This window comes from Sus scrofa, chromosome 14 (assembly GCF_054392235.1).
Source record: "Sus scrofa isolate SSC_HxYL_T2T_F1_AM1 chromosome 14, Sscrofa_HxYL_maternal_Yorkshire_Landrace_v2.0, whole genome shotgun sequence".
Lineage (NCBI taxonomy): Eukaryota > Metazoa > Chordata > Mammalia > Artiodactyla > Suidae > Sus > Sus scrofa.
In genome coordinates, this window is record NC_139396.1 from 99825062 (window position 1) to 99850039 (window position 24978).

A 24978-nucleotide genomic window follows, 5' to 3' on the forward strand; every position below is an offset into this window, starting at 1 on the left:
TGACTTTCAGACAAAGCCAATGTTTAATCACAGCACAATGTCTACACAGTTTTAAATCCTTTTCTGCTTCCATCTTACCCAAAAAAAGAAAAAAAGGAAAAAAAGGAGCAAAACAAAACGGCGCCTTTGTGCAGATTGGTGAGCTCATCTGTAACCACTTCTGCTGGGAAGCCCGTCTTCCCCATTTGGCTGTGAAGCCCAGGGCTGGACTCGTCCCGGAGGCCACTGTGATCTCCCCTGCTCACCAGCACGCACCCTGGAAGTCCTACGATCGTTTGCGAGGCGTCGAGCTTCGGCTTCGCGACCCTTCTCCGTGACAAAGTCACAGGCCAGAGTTCTTGCCAGCCTTAGCCCTCCATTCCCCAGCGTCCCGCTCGCCCCGGAGGGGGCGCTATGGCTCCTTCTCACCAGCCTTCTCCCCGGCCTCGCCCCCGTGCTGGGCGCGTCGCCGCTGCTGCACCAGCTGCTTGTCCAGCTCCCGGAGCTGCTTCAGGAAGCCCCGGTTGGGAAGGACACAGCGGTTCTTGGCCACTTGCCGGATGGCATCCACCAGGGTCATGTTCCTGTGGATCATCAGGTAGGCCAGGACCAGAGTCGCCGACCGGCTGCGGCCCATAGCGCAGTGCACCAGGATCTTATCTGAAACGGTGCAGGGAGAACAAAGACTCAGACCGGAGAGGCAGGGTGGCCTGAGGGCTGGGGTGTAGGCTTGGGCCCGAGCGGAGCCCCCTCAAATCCTGACTCTCCCTCCCGCTCCTGGAGGATCCTGGGCCAGTTACTGAGGGGCTGGGAGCCTCTGCTTCCCCATCTGTACAATGGGAACACTATCAGTATCTCCCTCCTGGGGCGCTTAAGAAGGCAATTTGTGTAAAGCATTTGGTCCACTGCTTGGAGGTATCGAAGGTTCGATAAGCCGCAGATGTTACTGTTGTCTCACTAAGGAAGAGGGGGATGGAACTAACGCCTCCTTCCTGCCAAAGTACCTCCAAGTGAGAGCTCTGTCAGGGTACGGGAGAAAGAGCTGTGAGGTTTTTTGAATGCTACTTACTTACAACATATTCATATTATTTATTTACTTAATGTTTGCTTATTTTGAATAGGGCAGCCACGAGAAAAAGGTATAAAATGATGCCCATTGAAAAGCCTCTCTCCGGAGTCCCCATTGTGGTGCAGCAGAAATGAATCCAACTAGGATCCATGAGGCTGTGGGTTCAATCCCTGGCCTCGCTCAGTAGGTTAAGGATCTGGCATTGCCGTGAACTGTGGTATAGGTCGGAGATGCAGCTTGGATTCTACTGTGGCTGTGGCGTAGGTGAGCAGCTGTAGCTCCAATTTGACCCCTAGCTTGGAAACCTCCTTATGCCGCAAGTATGGGCCTAAAAAGCAAAAAAGAAAAGAAAAGCTTCTCTCCCACCCAGCTCCTCAATTCCCAAAGCAATAAGTATTACCAGTTTCTTCTTCCACAGAAGACTCTGTGCATGTACGTAGCAAAAACGTATTTTTTCTCTTCTTGCCCCAAATGTAGCAAGCTTTACACACTTTTCTATACCTTGCTTCTTCTATTTAGCAATATACCTTGGAGAACTCTGTATATCAGTCTACGAAGAATTCTCAGTTATTTTTTCTTGTGGCTGCAGAGTTCCTCTGTGTGGATGTGCCATAATCCACTTTAAACAGGTTGCATTATATTCCATCCATGGCTGAAGGTGGGTTGTACAGGAACGCATGCTTTCTGCACCACTGCAGTGCTGCTGCATTTGACTTTGGATAAGGAGAGAGCTCCCCACTGTCCCCAAAGACCCTTCAAGCTGCTGAGACAGAGGGCATGGTCTGCTTGCAGTGGAGTCTGTGAGCACCCAGGACCTGGGTTCCAGAGTCAGTTCCGTTACCAACCACCCAGGTTTAGGATAAGTCACTCGGCTTGTGGAGCCTCAACTTTCTCAACTGTCAAATGGGGCAGCAACATCACATCAGCCATGAGCAAAACCAGTTCGGTAAAAATCACAAGGTCAGTGTTTTGTTTTTTTAATTAAAATAGTTTTACTGTGCCATGTGGTAAAACCAGGGGTTGAATATTCTTACGACATAGATGACCAAATTGTCTTCTAGACCAGAGGTTCTCCAAGCATGATCCAAGACCCTGGGGGTTCCCAAGACAGTTTCAGGAGAGCTTTGGGCTTAACATTAATTTGTAAACAGCACTATGGTGACGTTTGCCTCTTTCACTATGATGACATTTTCACTGAGGTTCAAAATGCAGCGGTGGACAGAACGGCTGGTGCCTTAGCATGAATCATGGCAGGGGCACCACATTGTGCTAGTAATCATTGCACTCACCACCAAGCACTCTTAGTGGAAAAACAAGCCAATTTCTCTTAAGAATATCCTTGGTGAAGCAGTAAAAATTAATACTATCAAATTTCAGCCCCTGGTTACACCACTTCTTAATATTCTGTGTGATGAAATGGAATGTACACAGAAAGCACTTCGGCTTCAGGCCAAAGCAGGATCGTAATCTCAAGGAGAAGCTAATGGGAGATCAAGTTGCAAGCTGAATTAGCCACTGTTTCATGAAACACTATTTTGACTTGAGGAGCAAATGACAGAAAAACCACAGTAATTCAAACTTGGGTTTTTGACAAACTATTTCTCAAAAGTGAAAAAAATGAGCCTGTCACAGGAAAGAAAACAATTGGCAGTATCTGTCCCCAGTGATAAAATGCAAGCTTTCAAGCCAAAATTAGAATTTTGGGGAGTTCCCATTGTGGCTCAGTGGAAATGAATCTGACTAGCATCCATGAGGACACAGGTTTGATCCCTGGCTTTGCTCAGTGGATTAAGAATCCAGTGTTGCCACGAGCTGTGGTGTAGATCATAGATGCAGCTCAGATCTGTCCTTGCTGTAGCTGTGGTGTAGGCCAGCAGCTACAGCTCAAATTTGACCCCCAGCCTGGGAACCTCCATATGCCATGGGTATGGCCCTAAATAGCCAAAAACAAAAACAAACAAACAAAAAAAAGAATTTTGGAAAAGTTGTATCTACCACTGAAATTGATAATTTCGCAGTACTTTTCAGATTTTCCTGTTAAGAGCAGCGGTGGTATTAACAAATATATTTTTTGATAATGTACAATGCAGCACGTCAACTTTGGGAAGATCTGTATAACTTAGTGAACCAATGCTTTCCACATGACAGTGTGAGATATTACAAAATCATATATGGGTAAAAAAATCCATTCAAAGTGCAAGGCAGACCGATGGATTTTTATGTAACAGAGTATAAAGTTTACTGATATGTTTTCAGATTTCACATAACAAAAGTTGTTAAGCTTTGGTGTGGTATCAAAGAAGAAGAGCTACAATCATCTAAAAAGACTATTAAAATATCCCTCCCTTCTCCAGCTACATATCTGAGTAAGACTGGATTTTCTTCATATACGTCCACCAAAACAACAGATCACAACAGGTTGAATGCAGATGTAAGAATCCACCTGGATTCTCATAAGCCTAACATCAAAGAGATTTGCAAAGATGTAAAATAATGCCATGCCGCTCTGTAGCTTTATTTTGGAAAATATAATTTTTCATAAAAACCTGTATGTTAGTATGCAGTGGGTTTACTTTATTATTTTTAAATGAATCCATATTTTCAATTTTTTGAGTTATTTCTGATAGAGTAAATATTGACAGAGCAGACCTACATAAATAAAAGCTCTTTGAAGCTTTCAATAGGTTATAGGAGTGTAAAAGCGATCTGAGACCATAAAGTGTGAGAACTGGAGATCTAGAAGAATCTCCACAAGAAAAAGCTCCCTTTGGCCACTATCATGGCAACAGCTGGACCAAATGAGAAGCCACCATGAGAAGCAGCGTTCCATCCCTCGGGTGTCCATTAGATGGCGCTCTAGAACTCACATAGATAACGTCACCCTTAATATACTCTTCAAGGTTTCAGTATGCTCACTCCTGATTACAGATGAAGAAACAGGCTCAGAGAAGTGAAATGATTTGCCAGAGGTCACCCGGAAAGTTGGTACCATTGCTGGAAATAGTTCAAAGCAGCTGGTTACAGAGGCCCTATTGTGTGCTGGCAACATGCCATTGTGCTCTGGGAACAGGCTAAGTAAGGAGATCTGCTTCTCTGGCTGTCCCCAGCACTACCACTGCTGCTATCCCAGTGGTTTCCTCTCCTGTGGCAGTGGGGTCCCTTTGCTGGGGACAAGCTGGCTGGAGCAGCCTCAGCTGTGTGACCCCAGTACTGTCCCTGTTCCTGAATCTCAGGCCCAAGGCCTGGAAGGATTAGAAAGGAGACACTCATGAAGGTCGCTGGGTTGGTGGAGCAATTTGGTAAACACTTCTGAGTGCATGTGGTGACCTTGTCTCCCTCTCCCTCCCACCCCTTCCTCACAGGACCAAGCCCAGAACCGGGTGACGGTTAACAGCCACAGCAATAGGAGAAATCCAAGAGGGTCGAACACCAGGCACCGGGATTCTGGCCGCCCACCCTCCCCCAAGGTGAGGACCCCCCGGATGGCCTGTCCACACACATAGAGCTGACACAGAAGGTGCCGCATAGAGAGCTATTAAGTATCACGATTTGTCTTCATGAATCTCCACAAGCTAACCAGGCTGGCATCCAGTCCCCATTGCTGAGATACAAGAGTGTGGCCACCCCACCTTTTTTTTTTTTTTTTTGTCTTTTTAGTGCCGTACCCACAGCATATGGAAGTTCCCAGGCTAGGGTTCGAATCAGAGCTACAGCTACTGGCCACAGCCACAGCAATGCAGGATCTGAGCCACATCTGCAACCTACACCACAGCTCACAGCCACGCCGGATCCTTAACCCACTGAGCGAGGCCAGGGATTGAATCCACATCCTCATGGATCCTAGTTGAGTTTGTTAACCACTGAGCCATGAAGGGAACTCCCACCCCTACCTTCTCCTTGGGCAGCTTGGCCAGAAAGGCCAGAGGGTGAGGAGCAGGGCCGGCTTCCTGGGTGCTGGGTGGGGCTCGGGGGGTGCTGGCCCAGCTCTCCTGGGCATGGCTACCTCCTGGAGTGGAATGTTTACCTCTGGCATTCTGATCCCCACACACCGTTCCAGAGGCTGCCTGGCCCCTTGCCAGCTCTTCTGATAACTAAAGCATTTCTTCCTCCCCTGGCAAAAAGGGTAATTCTTTCTGTCATGACCAAAAACTTAAAACAGACGAAAGCTGTAGTTCATTAAGTCTTCGGGGAGCCTGTAGTCTGTTAAGTGGGGGGGTAGGTGGTGGGCAGGGAAAAGGGAAAGGAGGTGGGAGGCTTCGCTCCTTCTGGCTGAATTTTGCTTTTAAGACAGCAGCACTAGTGCCATGGGCTACATGGCTTGCTGGGCCTCCCTGGGGCAGAGGGTTTGTCCCGAGACTCTCAAGGCACTGCTCCCTCTTTGCTCTGTGGCTCTGCTAAGGACCACCCTTTGGGCGTTGAATGGTGAGAAACTGCATGGGCTGCCTTCAGCCTGTTCCCAGCATGGCCCACAGCAGAGGAAGCCAGAGGCTCTCTAGGAGTTAGAGGCCGGCCAGGGGTAGGGTCCCAAGCCAGGGGAGTATTGCCAGGTTGGCATTTTGTAGATCAGTGCCTTTCAAACTTTTTTTGTGTGACCCCCTCTACACAAATCATAAAATTCACGGCTCCCTCCATGGTACCTGGGCTCACCCTACCCCCATATTCAAGCCCAGGCCGCTGATGCCAGAGGCCTGGATACTAAGGCGTCACATGTGTGTGTATATCAGATAAGAATTTCACCACATAATTTGTGCTTTTCTTACATGCAATGCATGCTGACATTTTCTCTTTTCTAATCTATTCCATTAAAAAAAAAAAGAAAGAAATGCTGGCTGCAGCTACTAAATTGATTTCTTTTTGTTTTTGTTTTTTTTGTATTTTTTTGTCTTTTCTAGGACCGCACCCCTGGCATATGGAGATTCCCAGGCTAGGGGTGGAATTGGAGCTGTAGCCGCTGGCCTATGCCACAGCCACAGCAATGCTGGATCCTTAACCCACTGAGCAAGGCCAGGGATCGAACCCACAACCTCATGATTCCTAGTCAGATTCATTAACCACTGTGCATGATGGGAATTCCTAAATTGATTTTATAACCCACTGATAGGCCACAAACTAGGTTTCAAAGATGAACTATTTTTCCTTTGGTCTTTACCAAAAGGTGGACTCCCACAGTGTTATAAAGAAAAGATGAATCCAGAATCTTACTGTTTGCTACTGGCACGTCTTCCCTGGTGACCAGAAGGTAGGCCTCTATCACTCAAATCAGACTTGTAGGTCAAGCCTGTTATCCACCAACCCACCCAGACCCATTTCCTTGGTTTAGGGGGTGCCCTTTGCCTTCCACTCACTGCCAGGGAGCCTGCAAAGGCAAGGTTCATACATCTACCCAAATAGCTCTGCACATGCAGAAGTCCTTGGAAAAAGGATGCATGGTGTGTTTTTAAACTGCCAGTGGGCAGGCCTGTGGGTGCTATAGTGGGTCAAGAGACCCTTAAAACACCCTGAAAATCTGGTCTGGTTAAAGCTTAGAGGCACCAGAGACTCAACCTCCTGCTCAAACGTAGACTTCATTTATTTATTCATACCTACCTTATCCGTGATAGATTTTAAGATGGCTTCAAAATCAGCCTATGGACTGTTTGTTTAAGAAAAAGAAAGACTGAAAGGAGAGTGGTGATACTAAAAGCTGAATGTTTAGAGCCTCGTAGTAGCTGCCCTGGGATTTCTTAGAAGATTTCATTAAATTAAAACCACGGTAATTCAGCTCGGAGGATGCCAGGCCAGGAGCAGGGATGGCAGCCCAAATGGGGCTCCCGTGGCAGTATTTTCGTCAGTACTTCTTTTTCTGATGAAGAATGACTAGGTCGGTTGTTTAGATCCTCTAACCAGCTGCAGTGTCTCACCTTCCATAATATCTGGAGACCCCGTATATAGCAAAGTCACCAGATGCTCCAAGGAAGGACAATGGACTCTTCCATGAGGCCTGAGTGACAGAAGAGATTCCCACTGGCCTCTGATGAGCTCTGTGACCCATCATTTGGCTTCCCTGGGTCTCTGTTGCCCCAGCGCTCAGGGTAGAACACAGAATTAGATTCTAAGATTTTTCAGGAGTGACTGAGGTTGCCTGGTGGGCTCTTTGGGAAGGCTCAGGTCAGGGGAGGGTAGATATAGCCATGGGCCCCTGGGGCTGGTTACAGACCACGCATGCAGCTCTATAGCACTGCAAAGGTTGCCTTTCAAAAAGAGTGATCAAGACTGGCCCTGAGGGGCAGTGGTGGGAAACAGTGAACACTAGGCTGAAAGGAGCCAAGGAAGAACAGGAAAGACAGAGTGGAAAAAGATAGGTCTTGCCTTTTGGCCAGACTGTCCGCTGACACCTCTGACATCAAGAGTATAATAAGAAACATACGAGAGCATCTGGCTCGACCGTGCTACAGGAGTGTCCCTTGGCTTTCCAGAGTGTGACTGGACCCATGCGGGCTGAGCACCTGCCATCATCACGAATGGAGTCTGGGACGATGTCGTTGCTGAGCTAACGAGTGTTTTATTTTGTTACGCTGACTACTCAGGGCACAGGTTACAGACGGACAGCCATTGAGTTTCTTTGGTTTGGACTTGGCTGCATTTTCAGAAATGTTCGATTTGTGGCCAAGGCTTAAAATTTGAGCAATGTTATGTGAAAGTCCCGACTGGGGACTTTTCCCGAAATGTGAGATCTGCCGCCCTGGCACGATTCTCACAGGACAATCGTTGATTGGGACTGAGTAGCAGCTGCCCCCTTGGGAAGGGATTTGGGGCTCTCAGCTTAGCCACAGGCACCCCCTAGCCACAACCCTGGCCTAACACACAGCCAGCTTCACCCATCAATGGCCTCTGCCCAGTCCTGAAGGGCTGGCCCTTGAACCCTCATCTTGAGCACATCTTTATTTAATTAAATTTAATTAATTAATGAATGAATGTTTTCAGGCCTATACCCAAGGCATATAGAGGTTCTCAGGCTAGGGGTCCAATCAGAGCTGTAGCTGCTGGCCTACACCACAGCCACAGCAACATGGGATCCGAGCCACGTCTGTGACCTACACTGTAGTTCACGGCAATGCTGGATTCTTAACCCACTGATCGAGGCCAGAGATTGCACCCACATACTCAGGGATACCAGTCAGGTTCATTGCCGCTGAGTCACAACGGGAACTCAGAGGATGTCTTTAGATACACAAGTGCAAAGCGCACAGAGAAGAGAATCCAGCCTCCCACTTGGCACCAGGGTTCTATCTGCTCCCCACCCCCAGCCAAGTGGTCTAGCCTGCATGTCCTCTGCCCTGTATATATACTTTCCCCTCCTGACCTTTTCTTTGCTAGGTGTTTTCAGCCACCAGGTCTACCTGTACAATCCACACCCGCCTGACATTACCACATGGATGCTCTGTGACCTGCCCAGCCCATTCTTTCCTAATCCAGCAGTGGGCGCAGACTCTAAAATGATGTGCCAGGAACCAGACAAGCTGTCATGTGTGTATATTGTACCACTGTAGTTCAAAGTTGGAATGTCTTTTTTCCTTTTTTTTTTTTTTTTTTCTTTAGGGATTGGAAATTTTATTATTATGATGAGCACGTGCTGGTGAGGTTATATGCTTGGTGGTGCGCGACCTCTCTTTATCAAACACATGTGAGAGCCTGCTGTGCACCAGGGTCTGTGCTAAGTGCTTTATGTGGGTTACTGCTGATCTTCATTATAACCTTTCAAGGTAAGTGTTTTCATCACCGGATGGAGAAACCAAGGCTCAGAGAAATCACCTTGTTATTAAGTTGGGCAACGTGAATTTGAACCCAACCCTGTCTTCTCCAAAGCCTACCAGACCCCTTCCATTAAGAGGCTAAAGATATAGAGAGTAAGGGCAAGTGAACACATTAAACAGAATCAGAAGGATTGGGTGGTTGTAGCTTTTTGCTTTTTTGTGTTAGATCTGTTTTCAGTTAACTTCAAATACCATGAGGCGAATTTCACCTCATGGTGATGAGTCAGAGTCCAGTTGCTTTTTGATCCTGCTTGGAAACCCAGAATGTGCCTAACACAAAAGATGGTCCATAAATAGACTCATAAAAAGGATGACTTTGAAATGAGGCGTTGCCTAAGACAAGGACTTCAGCTCTATGGTTTTTTTTTTTTTTTTTTTTTTTTCTCCCATTATGACACTGCTTTCTGAACCAAAATAAAGATAAGATCTGGGAGTATCCTGCAGACATGGCCTAGGCCCACCTGCAGGTTGCATTTCCTAAAGCAGGCCAGTTGGACCATCAATGAGCCTTGTAATCCCAACCACTTGTGGCAAGAAGGCTTTCAGTAACTGGATACCCTGAATTATGTGATGGCCCCATAAAGGGGTGTGACACATGGGGCTGAAGTCACAACACAGATCAGGGAGTTGAAGTCCCCCTGGCCTCTATGGAATGCCACTGAAATACATCCTGCGGCAATCACAGCATATTGTCTTACCTGGATGCATAGCTGCACTGCCCTTCTCTCCATAATAGCCTTGAAGCCTTTACCTGCATTAGAGCAGCTAAAACTGCACTTTGAGCACAAGGACTAACACTGTGATTTAAAAGGTGGTTAATTAACCTTGGGAAACTTGGACATCATGAGTGCAAAACTCAGATTCTCCAATATAGTTTGCCACTTAAAAGAATAGGCTATCAGCTTTCTACAGGAGGGTTCACTAGACTGAATATGACTGGGATGGGAGGAGGTTTGGGTCATATGAGCTTAGTTGACTGACAGGAGAATCTAGTCTTCCCTAGATTGCCATGCAAGTTAGCTCCCTGAGGGTTTTCTAGTATGGAGGCCCTTGGCTGTTAGTATGGTTTGGGCCCAGGCACAATTAGCATTTAGGCAGCATCCCAGCTCTGAGGGCTCCCAAACTACCCCAGGCATTTGGAGGATGACTGCTGTGCCTTAGGAGAGAGAGATTCAGGCCAAAGGCCTCCCCTCTGAGCTCTCCTGATTCCAATTTCCCAGACGATTTCCCATAGCGACAACCCATGGAACCAAACTCGAGCAGCTGCAAGCTCAGTGGGGCTCACAGCTTCCAAGGGATCAGACATTTCCAGCAACCCCAGCAGTGCCAGATTTGAGAGTGAGGTGAGTGCGCAGATGACTTTTCCCACCAGGATGAGGGGCGGGGCCTCGGGGGGGGAGGGGCGCGGCGGGGCGGAAGGTCTCTTACTGTGTTCATAGCGGAGCGCAGCATCGATGAAAGCGGCCGCTGGGTAGAAGAAGATGCTAAGGTCAAAGGTAGGCAGGTCATCGGCCTCGACGCCGTGGTACTCGATGGCCATGTCTCGGTAGTAATCGGGTCCGGTGTCCACGTTCCAGCGGCCATGGGCAGCGTTCAGCACATGCGTGAAGCCTGCCTTCTGCAGCCCGTAGCGGTCCAGCGCAGTCGCCCTGGGTGAGAGCGAGAGAGGCTGATCCAGCTTGGGAAGCTTGGCCTGGATCTGGGGGAAACGCCGGCACCGCCCATGGGTTTCTGCCCTTGATTCTGGCTTCCAAGATAAGGCCTAGCCATTGAAATGAAGGACTTCCCTGGTCTAAGCCTTGCTGTTATTGGTCTCTTGGCCAATGTGCCATTTTTAATGTTCCCGGCTCAGCCATTTCGAGAAGGGAGAGGGAAGGCAAGCTATTCACTTGTCCTTTGATTCTTTCATCATTCACTAAATATGGCAGAGCTTGGTGCTGGACACTGCAGTGGTCGCTGGAGTGGACTGTCAGATGCCAGAGCCCCTTTAGGGCCATCAGAATAACCTGGTCATCAGGCAAAGCCAAATGAGAGGGAGAGGGCTACCTTCAGAGTCTCAGGATACCCTTTAAAGTGGTCTCTTCTCTGGAGTTCCCACTGTGGTGCAGTGGGATCTGCAGCGTCTAGGGAGCACTGGGATGGAGGTTCCATCCCTGGCCAGGCACAGTGGGTTAAGGATCCAGTGTCGCAGCAGCTGTGGCTTAAGTTGCAGTTGGGAATTGGATCTGATCACTGGCCAGGGAACTACATATGCCACGTGGTGGCAAAAAAAGAAAAAAAAAAAGTGTCTTCTTCTCTGAATCCTCTGGATATTTACAGGGTTTGGAGGTTGGGAGTGAAAGAGTAGCTTAAGATGGGTCATTCAGTACAATGTTTTGATTGTTGGGATTTGGCAAAATTCTTGATTGATCTTGTTGTTCAAGAGATCGGAGAACACAAAGCAAAACACTTGCTTTGATAAGTGAATCACTGTCTAGTTGAGCAAAGCATTGTTCTGAGAAAGAGCTGTTTGAGCACTCTGTTGCTGGAATTGATCTTAGGAAGTTCCTGAAACCAACAGTGAGATGATTTTCTGGTTTATAGCCTCATCTTTCTAGGCAAGAATTTCCAGGAGCAAAAAGTAAACTCATGTTAAAATAAAGTAGGTGGCCCAGGAGCATGGGGCAAAGAAGTTATTTCTGCCTAGAGGGAGGAGGGCATACTTTATTGGAGATGGGGCTTTGCACTTGCCTTACTGCAAGTGTCAGCACTTAGGGATGGAGGGGAAGAAGGAGGCGCTAAGCTGAAGAAATAGCACAACCTAAGGGATGGAGGCAGACATAATGTAGGCCTTTCAAGAAATGTTTCTTTCCTATAATCAATCATTTATCCCCAAATGAATGATTTAGAATCTGTTATGTACCAAACGCTGTCCTGGGTACTGATGATGCAGCGATGAACAGGTTGGTCAAGGTCCCTCAGGAAGCTTAGATTCTGATGGGGAGAACAAAGAAGTGAATAAATGTGATAATTTCAGATACCAGTAAGAGCTGTGCAGAATGACGGTAGTCAATAGTCAGGGAGGCGTTTGTTGGGAGGTGGCATATAAGCTAAGACTGAGAGGTGATTAGTCAGGGCCTAGACAGGGGAAGAGTTGGAAGCAAAGTATTTCTTCCAGGCAGAGGGAACAAGTGCTAAGAGCAGAAGGGAGACTAGTATGGCTATTAGTGGGACGAGAGGAAGCTGAAAATGGAACTGGGCCATGGTGAGTCTTGTAGGCCGTAGGGAAGAGTTTGGATTTTAGTCTAAATATGGCAGAACGCCACATGCCACAGAGGAGTTTAAGGAAGGGGTGAGCATTGTTTACTTTCATAAAGATCAGTCTGGTGGATGCATGGAGATGGAGAGGAACAAAGAATAGAAACAAGGAGCCCTGCGGAGGCTCACAGTCATGGGGACAAGAGAGGACTTGCTCATGGATTGGGAGTGGGGTTAGGGAGGAGGGGACTGGTCTGGCCAGAGCATAGGATGAGAGAGGAAAGTCGACAAAGGTTTGGAGAAGGAGTGTGGGATTTGTCCATGGAAGCGCTTGGATGTCAGGATTGGGGTTTGCGGGTCAAGGAGAGCTGTTGACACTGTTTGAGGAGGGTGATACCATTTGAGCTTTAAGATGACATCTCCCCAACAGCCCAAAGGCTAGTTCTATAGCTCAGGGGGAGGAGACAAGGGTCTGGAACCACAACCATAAGAGGCCAAAAGTGGCAGTGTGCTCCAGCTGTGGACGCAGAAGTGGACATACTAGATGCCAACATGGATCCACATCCTGGGATGGGAGGCCCCGTGCAGCAGAAACAAATACCATGGTCCCCTGGCCCAGGGCGCCTTGTCTATCACTGCTTTCCTGGGGTTTTTTTGTGGGTCGTGAGAGGAGCCACAGTGGAGCCCAGTGTTTAGGAAAGAGAGACCTGAGCACAGGCATTGAGCTTTTAGAAACATTTGCAAACAGTCCATGGGAACTGAGGCGTGGGGAGGTGGGGCGTTCCACCAAGCCCCCCAGCTGGCTTTTGGGGCTGCCATCCTGACGATGAAACACATTCTGCTTTCAATTTTTCCTCAGAAGGGTCTGTTTTTCATTTTCTTCCTCGTCCCAAAGTATGTACACAACAAACATTATGCTTTGGGGACATGGATCTGTGCTCAATTAAAGCTTCCACTAATGCAGTCCATCTTGCTGAGTAGCAATCAACCTCACTTTGAGGTTGAGCTCAGTGGAAAAATTAAAATTAACTGTCCTTGACAGGAAGTTCCTACCCACCATAAAGACTTTTCTCTCTGGGTTCAGCAGCTGCGTTTCAACATAATCAAATGGCAGTTTGAATAAATAACAATTTACACTTTGCTGCCTCGGGGGTCAAGGATCGGGGTGGAGATGCAACAAGACTCATTGCATGACCCCTCCACATTTACCCCCGCACCCCCCCGAGCTGGTTTTGACTCTGAGGGCGAGAAAATTCACTTCCCTCTGAGCTGGTTTTGACCGTGTCTGACGGCGAGAAAGGGGCTCCTGGGAGAATTAGACCTGGTGGGAGCCCTAAGTCCTATTGCATGTTTTTGGGTTCTGCAGCTACCTGGGTGGGGAAAGGGAGGTGATGTCCTCACACACTGCTCGAAGGCTGTCCCCCAGCTTGGTTGACCCAGAATCCAGTTGAGGGCTCCAGAGGGTACCCAGGGCAGGCTGGGGATTTGCAAATACACGCCTGTTAGGGAGGCAGATCTCCAGTTGGCCCAGACACCTAGCTCGCCAATTGCTGGCAGTGGAGTAGGGTCAGAGGGTGCTGCCTGGCACTGCATTGTTTTATTTTCTTAACATTCAGGGCCCCCTGCTCAGATATGTGGGAGAGACTAAGAAACATGCCTCTGCTGAAGGAGAAAAGCACAGAAAAAGAACAGGGTTGTCAAGTTCTTTCTAGAATCTAGGGGATGCAGGAGCCTTAGTTTTTGCTTGTAATCCTACATGTAAGCAATCTGTTCATTTAAAAAATAATGTGTAAGTAATCTGTTCATTTAAAAAATAATATGTCATCCAATTACAAAAATAATACGTGCTCTATGCAGAATGTTGGAAACAGACACCCCCAAGCCCCCAACAAAAATACCTGGATTTCTACTTCCTAGAGATGAAGACTTTTTGGACCTGGTTTTTTTGTTTTGTTTTGTTTTGTTTTTTTTGCCTTTTTTTTTTTTTGGCTGTACCCATAGCATGTGGAGGTTCCTGGGCCAGGGATTGAACCCACACCATAGCAACAACCCAAACCGCTGCATTGACAGTGCCGGATCCTTAACCAGCTGAGCCACATGAGAACTCCTATTGGCCCTTTGATAAAAGATTTTCTTCTGAATAGATCTGTTGTTTTTCCATAAATAGATTTTTATATTTTATAGAAAGAGTGGTATGGGGTTACGATACTATATAGACAGTTTTAAAAATGTTGCATGGTGATATATTGTAAACAGCTTCTGTGTCAACATATGGCCTTCAGGAGCTGCATACTATTCCATCGTATAGATTTTTATCTGTGTTTTACCTCACTGAGCCCCTAGCTTTGGCCATTTGTGTTCCTTCTCTCTCTTGCCTGTCTCTCTCTCTGTCTCTCTCTTGCAGAGTGAGTGGTGGGTATCACAAGAAGAAACACCGTAAATGAACAACTTGCTCTGTTTCTTTGGGAACATTTCTGTGTCCTTAGGAGAGATTTTTTAAAGTGGAATTGCTGGGTCAACAGGCATGAGCATTTTCAACAACCTGATACTCATTACTAAACTGTCTTCCAGAAAAAGCTTGCTCAAATGTACATGCTGATTTTTCTTCATTGCTAATTTCAAAGGCAAAAAAAAAAAAAAAAAAAAAAGCTGTCTTATTTTCAGGAATTTATTTTAGCCATGAGGTTGGACATTTTCTCAGACATTTGTTGGACTTGTACAGTTTTACTTTTGAAGACATTGTCATATCCCTGTTTTGAGCCAATTCTCTCTCTCCTCTCTCTCTCTCTTTTTTTTTTTTTTTTTTTTTTTTCCTTTTTATGGCTGCACCTGTAGTATATGGAAGTTTCCAGGCTAGGGGTTGAATCAGAGCCACAGCCCCCGGTCTACGCCATAGCCACAGCATCACTAGATCTGCGTCGCATCTGTGAACGTCAGTGCAGCTTGTGGCATTGCCAGATGCTTAACCCACTGAGTGAGGCCAGGGATCGAACTCACATTCTCATGGACACTATGTTAGGTTCTTAACCCACTGAGCCACAATGGGAGCTCCTTTTTTTTTTTTTTTTTTTTTTATGGCCATACCCACAGCATATAGAAGTTCCCAGGCCAGGGTTTGAATCTGAGCCACAACTGCTGCAATACCAGATCCTTTTTACCCACTGTGCCGGGCCAGGGATAGAACTCACACCTCTGCAGTGACCTGAGCCACTGCAGTCAGTTTCTTAACCTACTGAGAGAAGGCAGGAACTCCAAAATCCAATTCTCTTTAGCTCTTCTCCCTCTCCATGAACCTTTGGCCTTGCTGTGGGCTTGGACTCTGGATTCGAGGACCAAGGAAGGGACTTTCTTCTCCTGAGGCCCCATTTCCTCGGTCAGAGACCCTCCCTTCCCTCCTCCTTTTCTGGCCTGGTCCAGCCTCCTTCCAGCCTCCATGGAGTTCCTCCAGGAAGCGTGCTTTACCCGGCGTTCCCTCCACCCTGAGGGGTGGCAAATAAGATCAGTCTCCTAGGTCAGAGCTCCTGGCATTCCCCTTTTTCGGACCCCTTGGGGCCCTCTTGATTCCCATTCTACACACCTCAGCACCTGTTGGGAAGTCCGTCTCCCCCAGGTGAGTGCTCTCGCACAGCGGGGAGGGGGGACATGCACGTATGTGTCTGTATGAGCCATCCACCAGCTGCCTCGCAGTGGGAAGCCATCTGCTCCTCTGTTGCCAGGATTCTGCACTGGGCATCAACAAAGATCCACCAATGATTGGATGGTTCTCTACACCCTCCAGTCTGTGAGGAACTGCTGATTTCCCCCCGCCTAATCGTAGACTCGTCACCCATGACCTGCATCCTGTGATCTGGCACTTTGTTTATTCCGATGCGTGTGACACTGTCGTGGTGGCACATCATTTCTTGGGGGTGACCCTGATAGGGACCCTTCTCCTTCTCTGGAATCTTGACCACACCTACTCCTTGCAGGTGAATTTTAAAACAGCAGGCACATTTCTAGCTTTTGATCTTGGTCAGTTCACCTGAAACAAAAGTGAAATTCACTCGCTCTCTAATTTTGGAGGTGTTCCTGTTACTTGCTGATGACGAAGCTGTTTGTTTATGAGGTCTCTCAGAGAACATAGGGCTCATGGATGTAGCTTTGAAGCTTAAGCTGCTGCATGAACTGAAGCAATGGAACCTCTGGGTTTATTTGTTAAATAGAACTAATTACATTGGCAGTACTTTCCTTCCAAGATTCTTGTAAAGTTGAGTGCTGCAGTATTCAAGTTTCCTTGAAAGGTTAAAAGACAAATTTAGGGGGAAAAAGCAATAGGAAGATGTATGACAGTATGACAGAATGTTACCAGTGGTTATCTCTGAGTCATGGGATTATAGGGAATTTTAATTTTCTTCTTTTTGTCTGTGTTTTGTAATCAGTAATGAACATGATAGATTCACTTAATGTGTAAATATATACTATGATCAGGGGTTTTTTTTGCTGTTATTTTGTTTTGGCCATGGCATTCAGCAGCTTTATGTGGGCTCTCAGTTCCCAGACCAGGGATTGAACCTAGAAGTGCCTAATCCTAACCACGAGACCATCCAGGAACTCCCTACCATGATTTTTATTGAGGTTCTGTCCTTAGTTCTCAGGAGAGACTGACTATGGCAAGGACATAAAGTGGTCTCAGTGGTTTTTTTTTTTTGTCTGTTTGTTTGTTTTTTGTCTTTTAGGGCCGCACCAGCAGCATATGGAGATTCCCAGGTTAGGGGTGGAATCGGAGCTGTAGCCGCCGGCCTACGCCAGAGCCACAGAAACTCAGGATCCGAGCCACATCTGCCACCTACACCACAGCTCATGGCAACGCCAGATCCATAACCCACTGAGTGAGGCCAGGGATTGAACCCATGTCCTCACGGATGCTAGTCGGGTTCCTTAACCACTGAGCCACAACTGGAACTCCTGGTCTCAGTGTTTTTAACTCCTTGGAAACCTCTTCATTATCTGCCCCACTTCCCTAGGCTTCTAGTCCTCCAAGGATGGAGGCTAAGAGTAGAAAGACAATGCATGGGAGGCCAGATTTCAAGAAATGCTGTTGTATTAATGATTGGACTAGTCTTCTGGCCAACTGTGAAAGGAAACGGTTGACATTGCTGGAGGTCTTTGCTGAAAAGCTGTCACCCAACAAGAGAAGACCCAGCCAGCCCAGGACCAGCAGCCTCTCTCCCCAGCCTCCTTGCTCGTGACTATGCCCAGTTGTACCTTAGTCACCTTCAGAAACTGGAGGCTCAGAGCCCAGGTTTTCTAGTTCTTTCAGGTAGTAATCAATGTGTTTAATTGTCAACCTTGACTGGGTTTTTGCTGCATCCTAAACTAGCCTCAGCCCACTCTGGAGACGCAAGTCAAGTTTTAGCTCTGCTTGGTGCATTGAGGCTGAATTAGTTATTTCTGCTTTGTGGGGAGAGATCCTCTCTCAGCAATTGATCAGCCTTTACCTCATTTTCCCCCTTCCTGGACTATAGTCCAGACCTGGAGATGCCACTAGCCGTTGATGCTGTTGATCTGGTTGGGAGCAGAAAAACAGAAGGGTGAGACAGAGAGACACCTGGCAAGTGAGCTCAGACCCCTGGCTGCTGGCTGTCCAGTGACCCCCCCTCAAAGCCAGACCTTGGAGGCAGCTATAGTTTTCATAAAAATAGGGCGCTGGAGTTCCCGTCATGGTGCAGCGGAAACGAATCCGACTAGGAACCGTGAGGTTGCGGGTTCGATCCTTGGGTTCGCTCAGTGGGTTGAGGATCTGGCGTTGCCTTGAGCTGTGGTGTAGGTTGCAGATGAGGCTTGGATCTGGCATTGCTGTGGCTGAGGCGTAGGCTGGCAGCAAAATCTCCGATTAGACCCCTAGCCTGGGAACCTCCACATGCTACAGGTACAGCCCTAAAGAGACAAAAAAAAAAAAAAGAAATAGGGTGCTGCTTAGGCCCCCACTGTTCAAGTGACAGAATGGCTTAGCAGAGCCTGGTGCTGGCCTTCAGGGCTGCCTCTATCACGAGAGGGAAAAGAGATCTCACGGTTACCCTATTTCAGCCTTACTACGTGGAGGTTGGCCTGCCTGGGAATTTACAATTACTCTGACAGTAGGCAGGATATTTCCCCTCCTGCTGACTACAGGGGGGGAAGGAAAGAAGGAGAGAAGGAAGGAAGGAAGGAAGGAAGGAAGGAAGGAAGGAAGGAAGGAAGGAAAAGAAAGAAAGAAGAAAGAAAAAAAGAGAAAGAAAAGAAAAAAGAATGAAAGAAAAAGAAAGAAAGAAAAGATTTTGCTAAGCAAATGAAAGATGTGAATGAGATTAAAGTGAGGATATTTAAATTATAGAAATTTAGTGCTTTCAAGCATCCTCAAGTGCTTTTGAAGCACCCATTTAGGGGCTGCTGATTGATAAGAGGTGATGAATTATTCTTATCTCATCATTGATGCCAGTCCCTGGCTCTCTGGAGGGCAACACTTGGTTAACCTAATTTGAATCTAATTTGAATGACTTAAAAGTAATAAAACAAGTATGTGCTTGAACCCAATAGAGCCTAATTTTATTTAATAGGACATTTCTTAAAGAATTTTACTTTAGTGCTGGAAGGGACCTTTGAAATTATCCCTTTATTTTACAAATAAAGAAACTGAGTCCCAGAACAATAGGATATTCATCAGAGGCCACACAGAGTGGCCACCCACACTGGGGCTTGAACTCAGTGCTCCCAAAGTGGCCACGGGAGGACTTTTGTGCCACTCCTCGCTGTCCCTGCAGCTCCCACTTGCAGATTCAGACTCCCTACCAAGTTGTGGGAAGTGGGCGGGAGAGGGTGGCCGTGCCTTTGAGCGAGGAAGGCTTCCCCGTGAGGACACCCAGAAGATGACTGCCTGGCCTGCACTGAACCCCTCCACTGACCCAGGGTGCTTAACCCCAGGCACATCCCTCTTCTCACCAGGCTGTGAACTGGGGGAGGCAGCATCTCTATCCTCCCCAGGCTGGTAAGCAGTGGTAACTTAGAGTCACCACCACCCCATTTGAGGATCCCCCTGGGATAAGCTGGGATTGAGAAAATGTTTTAGAATTTCTGAAACCCACAGGTGCGTAGGGCTTTGATGTTGCACTACCGTCTCAGGTTCTAGACCACCCGCGTCCCCTGCAATGACCAGACAACTCTGCAGAAGGAGTTGGCTGGAGAAAGCCCGTTAGAAGGGACCTTCCTTTCTTCCTGGCCTTGGGTTCACAGTAGCATCATGTGGGAGGAATTAGACCAGGGCTATTTTCTGTCCCAGGGCTGCCCTTAGCACAGAGGGCCCCTAGTGACTGTTTTTTTAACCTTCTTCTCACACTATGAGTCACATTTCCAGAACCTGCCCCGTCTCTGACAGTTCCCACTCAGTAGTGTGCCAGGAACTGTGCTAAGCATCATATGTATTAACCCATGGATCCACATCTTATAGGGGAAGAAACTGAAGCTCAGAAAGCTTGAGCGACTTGCCCAAGGCCACATGGGAACCAGGATTTGACCCAGATGTTGTGGCTCCAGAGCAGATGCCCGCCTCTCTGTCTTTGAGGAAAGAGGAGGGAAAAAGAGTGAGCTTCTTCCAGGGGGGTGAGTCTGGTCTCCAGCAAGCCCCAGGTGTCACTGGTCTAGACTTTAGGAACAGCTAGTGACTCTGGCTGCCTCAGGACACCCATTCTTACTCCCAGGTCCTGATTGCCTTCATTTCCAGAGCCTTGGCTTTTAAAAATCTTAGACACTTTTAGGGAAAGAAAAAGCTCAACCTAAATGCAAATAGCAAATTAAACTGAGCCTCAGTGCATGGGGCTGAGCTTTTTCCTGCTCTGGGCAAAACCTACAAAGAGATTGAGAAACACAGGGAGTTGTGCCTGCTCTCAGTTGGGGCGTAAGCTCAGCGTGGTTGCATCGGCAGTGGAATTAACAGCTTTCTCAATAAGCCTCTGTGAGTCTCGTTAACCTTGCAAGTGGGTGTCTAGGAGGGATGCTGAGCAGAGATGGGGACAAGCACCACACCGTGCTGATCTTGGTCCTCTCCCTGCACTGAGTGCTCAGGTCGCACACACTGGCCATGGAGCCTGCCTAGACTGTGCCTGTGGGCAGTGGTGGGGTGGGTGTGGGCTCCATTAGACTGAGCTGGATTGAATGGGCTATGACATTTCCTTGGTTGGAGGAAGCAAATGAGTTGGTCAGATGTCAAGGAGGCAAGCATATCTTATTGCATCCAACTTTTTTTTTTTTCAGGGCCACACCCATGGCATACGGAAGTTCCCAGGCTAGGGGTCTAACTGAGCTACAGCTGCCAGCCTACACCACAGCCACAGCAATGCGGGATCTGAGCCGCGTCTTCAACCTACACCACAGCTCATGGCAATGATGGATCCTTAACCCATTGAGCGAGGCCAGGGATCAAACCTGCATCCTCATGGTTTCCACTTCGCCACAGCGGGAACTCCACATCCAACTCTATTGCCTTTCACCCTGTTAACTAGGCCATTTCTGCCTGGCTCGGACACTCAATGGCTGCCTGAATAAAGCCCCTTGCTCTGACCTACCTTCCCAGGGTTCTTTCTCAATGAGTAGCAATAATAACAATGATATTTGCACCTGTCTGTTACTTTGTAATTTACAAAATGCTTCACATTCCATTATTTCTTTGATTCTTCTCAGTAACCACTTTTAGAACTAAGGCCAGAACGGTGTCAAAGGACCTGCCCAAAGCCTCTGCACCTGGAGTTGATGGTAGCTCTGGTCGATTGTTCAGTGTCATCATTTAGAACATTTGCATGACCTGAGGGGTGGGCTACACTCTCCTGCCCCATTGCCATGAGGCTTTGTATCTTGTGAAACATGGGCCCAAGTGTCTTATATTGCTTCTGAATCAGCCTGTGGTTTGCCATGTCTCTTTTTTTCACTGCCAGGAGCCTGCCAATATCCCACATAAGGGCCGAGTCCTGAGGCCTGGGGTCTAGAGGATGCGGAGTACAGTTGGAACCAGCCCACTGTGACGTGTCACATGAGTGAGAAACAAACCACTGCTGTGGCAGGGCTCTGAGATGTTGGGGATACCTGTTAGCACAGCACAGCTAAGTCTAAGCTGATTCCACAGTGGCCTAATATCAGACCCTCTGAAAGTATACTTTCCAACACATTCATCCCCTGTGTTCCAGAGAAATCACCCTGTCTGTTCTCAACTCTATGCCTTTTCTAACCCTGCTCCCTCTGCCTGGAATTCTGGTGAAATCCCACCCATCTCCCAAAGCCAGGCTTGGAATTCGCCTCTTTGGTGACACTTTCTTAGAGCTGTCATGCAGAGCACTTACGGAGCGTTTACTGTGTGGCAGCTACTGCTCTAGCACTTGACTTGTTTTAATTCATTTAATCGCCCCCAATGAAATAAGCCTTGTTACTGTTGCCATAGAAGGTGACGAGAGGTCAAACAATTTGTCTTAGATCTTCCAGTGGGTAAATGGCAGAGCCTAGACTCAAACCCCACACAGCTTCCACCCCACTACCTTTTCCTCTTTCTGTTCCCTGTTACATTTCTGCACATCTCTTCTTCTCAACTGGAAAACAGCTTCTTTATCTGACTGGCCACATTTTCTTGATACTGATTTTTTGTTAAGTTTTTTTAAATTTTATTTTTAGGGCTGTACCTGTGGCATATGGAGGTTCCCAGGCTAGGGATCTAATTGGAGCTGCAGCTGCCAGCCTCCACCACAGCCACAGCAACGTGGGATCCAAGCCGTGTCTGAGACCTACACCACGGCTCATGACAATGCGGATCCTGAAGCCAGTGAGTGGGGCCAGGGATCAAAGCCACATCCTCATGGATACTAGTTGGGTTCGTTACCTCTGAGCCACAGTGGGAACTCCTTCTTGATCCTGATTTGAGTAGAATTACTGCCACTTGCTGGTGGTGTACCCTTGGGCTGGTCACTTAATTTCTCTGAGCCCCAGTTTCCTCTTTGTATCCCCCAAAGCACCTAGCAAGGTGCCCAGTAAATACTGACAGACTGATGGAATGAGCCTTGGTTTGCCCATTTTTAAAATGGGAAAAAATAATGGTGCCTCCTTCATAGTGTTGTTGGGGAATTTAAAAGATGTCTAGCACAGGGCACGGCGCATGGTAAGGATCCAACTTAATTTAGCTATTTATAGCCAGTCATAACAAACAAATTATGATTGTTATAAGCTGTAGGAAAGGTAAATAAAGTATATAATATGCAGAGAGAAAAAAACTTACTTCTCACCATGGGTGTTGGGGAAAGCTAACTTCATGGCAGAAGTGACTTAAGTGGACTTTGAAGAATCCATAGAATCTGGGCACAGAGATGAGGTGAAGGGAAGAGCATTTTAGGTAAAGGGAATGGCATAGATAAAGACACAGAGACAGTGCACATCTTTACATCTTAATCCTCTTTCCCCATTAATATGATTTTTAGGAGCAGATCTAAGGAAATAATCCTAAAGGTAATAATAATAATAAAAAAAAAACAGTTAAAGGCGTTCCTGTTGTGGCTCAGCGGTCACAAACCCGACTGGTATCCATGAGGATGTGGGTTCGATCCCTGGCCCCTCTCAGTGGGTTAAGGATCCAGTATTGCTGTGGCTGTGGTGTCTGCCAGCTACAGCTCCAACTTGACCCCTAGCCCAGGAACTTTCATATGCTGCAAATGTGGCCCTAAAAAGAAAAAAGAAAATAAAAGATAAAGATGTCCACTACAGCATTATTTATAAAAGTGAGACTGGAAATAACTGATAGGTCCAATAATAGGGACAGTTGTTAAGTAAATGGTCTTATATCCATCTGGTATAGTTATAATCATTAAATGAGAAGTATGTAAGTATGAGAAGTATGGAATAAGAGGCATGTTTATGAATGATTCTATGTAGAAAAAACACAAAAGGAACAATCAATACGATTGCAACTATATAAAAAGCATTTTAAACCAAAAATAGCATGTAGAAAGTCTAGGAGGAAATGTACTACGGATATTAGTAGGAGTAGCTTTGGAGTGATGGGCTTTGGTCATTGGGAAGATTTAAAAGTTTTTCTTCCTTCCATCGGTCACACTGTTTTATTATTATCGCTAACCTTTTTGAATACCTACTCTGTACTAGGCGCTGCACTAGTATTTTACATATATTATCTCAAGCCATACAATCCTGTGAGAAAGGTTCTCTTGTTAATCTGTTGCAAGTGGGAAAACTAAGTTGTCTATATTTATACAATGTTTGTGTTACTTTGAAAATAAAACAATATATTTACTACATTCAATATTTCATTATTAAAAGGTAAGAAATTCATATCCTCCCTCTACTTTTTTGCTACTTCAGTGTTAAACACTGTTGTACATGTTTCATTATGTATGGGTACTCTTATTTCAGTAAGTGACATTTCTTACAGTGATATTTGGGGTCAAAGTATATGCATACCTTTTTGATTTTCAACTAATTGTATTCTTTCTTTCTTTCTTTTTTGGCCATGCCTGTGGCAGGTGGAAGTTCCTGGACCAGGGGTTGAACCCACGCCACAGCAGTGACTTGAGCCACAGCAGTGACAACACTGGATCCTTACCTTGCTTTCTTTTCAGCTAATTTTAGACTTACAGAAGAGTTGCAGAAATAGTAGAGATTGTTTGGCAATAAAAAAAAGATTAAAGTACTGGTACATGCTACAACTTGGATGAACCTCAAAAACATTAGGCTATGTGCACAGAGCCAGGCACAAAAGGCCATTTATTATGATTCCATTGACATGATATATCCAGGATAGACAAATCCATAGAAAGAGAAAGCAGATTGGTGGTTGGCCAAGGCTGGTGGAACATGAGAAACAAGGAATGATTATTTAATAGGTTCAGGGTTTCCTTTTGAGGTGATGAAAATGCTTTGAAATTAGATAGTGGTTGTACAACTCTGAATATAATAAAACCACTGAATTGTACACTTTAAAACAGTGAATTTTATGGCCTGTATGGTATATCTTAATAGAGCTATTATTATTATTTTTTGGTCTTTTTAGGGCCACACCCACGGCATATGGAGGTTCTCAGGCTAGAGGTCGAATAGGAGCTGTAGCTACTGGCCTATGCCAGAGCCGCAGCAACGCCAGATCCTTAATCTGCTGAGCGAAGCCAGGGATCGAACCTGCATCCTCACAGGTACTAGTCAGATTCATTTTTGCTGAGCCATGACAGGAATTCAAGCTATTATTTTTAAAAGGTAAATAATGCAGAGTCCCTATTTAGGGGAACCTGGGTTCCCCTAATGCTCACAACTGAGAAATGATTGGATAAATTGTGGTACAGCTATGCTATGGAATATTGAAAGTACAGAATAGTATAATTCACCCTTTTTGCTAAAAATTATTTAAAAGAAAAAAACTTCTTTAAATGTATGTATGCTTCCTTATGTTTGCAGTAACATGCATAAAGTAAACATAACCCTGGTTACTCAATGGCTGAATTAAGACAGGACAAAGGGAGATTATACAGGTGGTTTTTTTTTTCCCCCCTGCACTTTCAGCATGTGGAAGTTCCTAGGCTAGAGATCAAACCCACACACAACAGCTACCCAAGCTGCTGCAACGACAATGCTGAGTGATTAACCCACTGTGCCACAAGGGAACTACCATACAGGTGGTTTTTATAACCCTCTGTTTAGTTTAATTTAGTACAAAAGGGCATATCATTTTTGTAACTTCCACTTCAAAGTATTAAGATAAATAAAAAAGAAAAGGGATGCTGCCCCTGGGTTTCCCATCACTAGACAGTTATCTCTAGGTTTTTAAGTAGCAAGGTGTTTACTAAAAATCACACGTGCAGGAGTCCTGCACCATCTGCTCCTTGGAGAGATGACCCGTGAGCTGGAATC

The 24978-nt window shown here is 46.5% G+C and overlaps 1 protein-coding gene and 1 long non-coding RNA gene across 3 annotated transcripts in view; one reads left to right on the top strand and one right to left on the bottom strand.

Moving 5' to 3' along the window:
- DUSP29 (dual specificity phosphatase 29) overlaps positions 1–24978 on the bottom strand; it is a 40201-nt gene continuing 15223 nt past the window's right edge. Inside the window, 2 exon segments of one of the 2 annotated variants that reach the window (NM_001444841.1) lie at positions 1–639; positions 10270–10490. In NM_001444841.1, the coding sequence (NP_001431770.1) occupies positions 392–639; positions 10270–10490 (469 nt within the window). In that variant the 3' untranslated portion in view covers positions 1–391. 2 annotated transcript variants of the gene reach the window in all.
- LOC110256662 (uncharacterized) lies at positions 1810–23375 on the top strand. Its single transcript, XR_014828169.1, has 5 exons — positions 1810–2008; positions 4411–4515; positions 8627–8790; positions 10062–10184; positions 21021–23375. It is a non-coding gene; the product is annotated as an uncharacterized LOC110256662 (long non-coding RNA).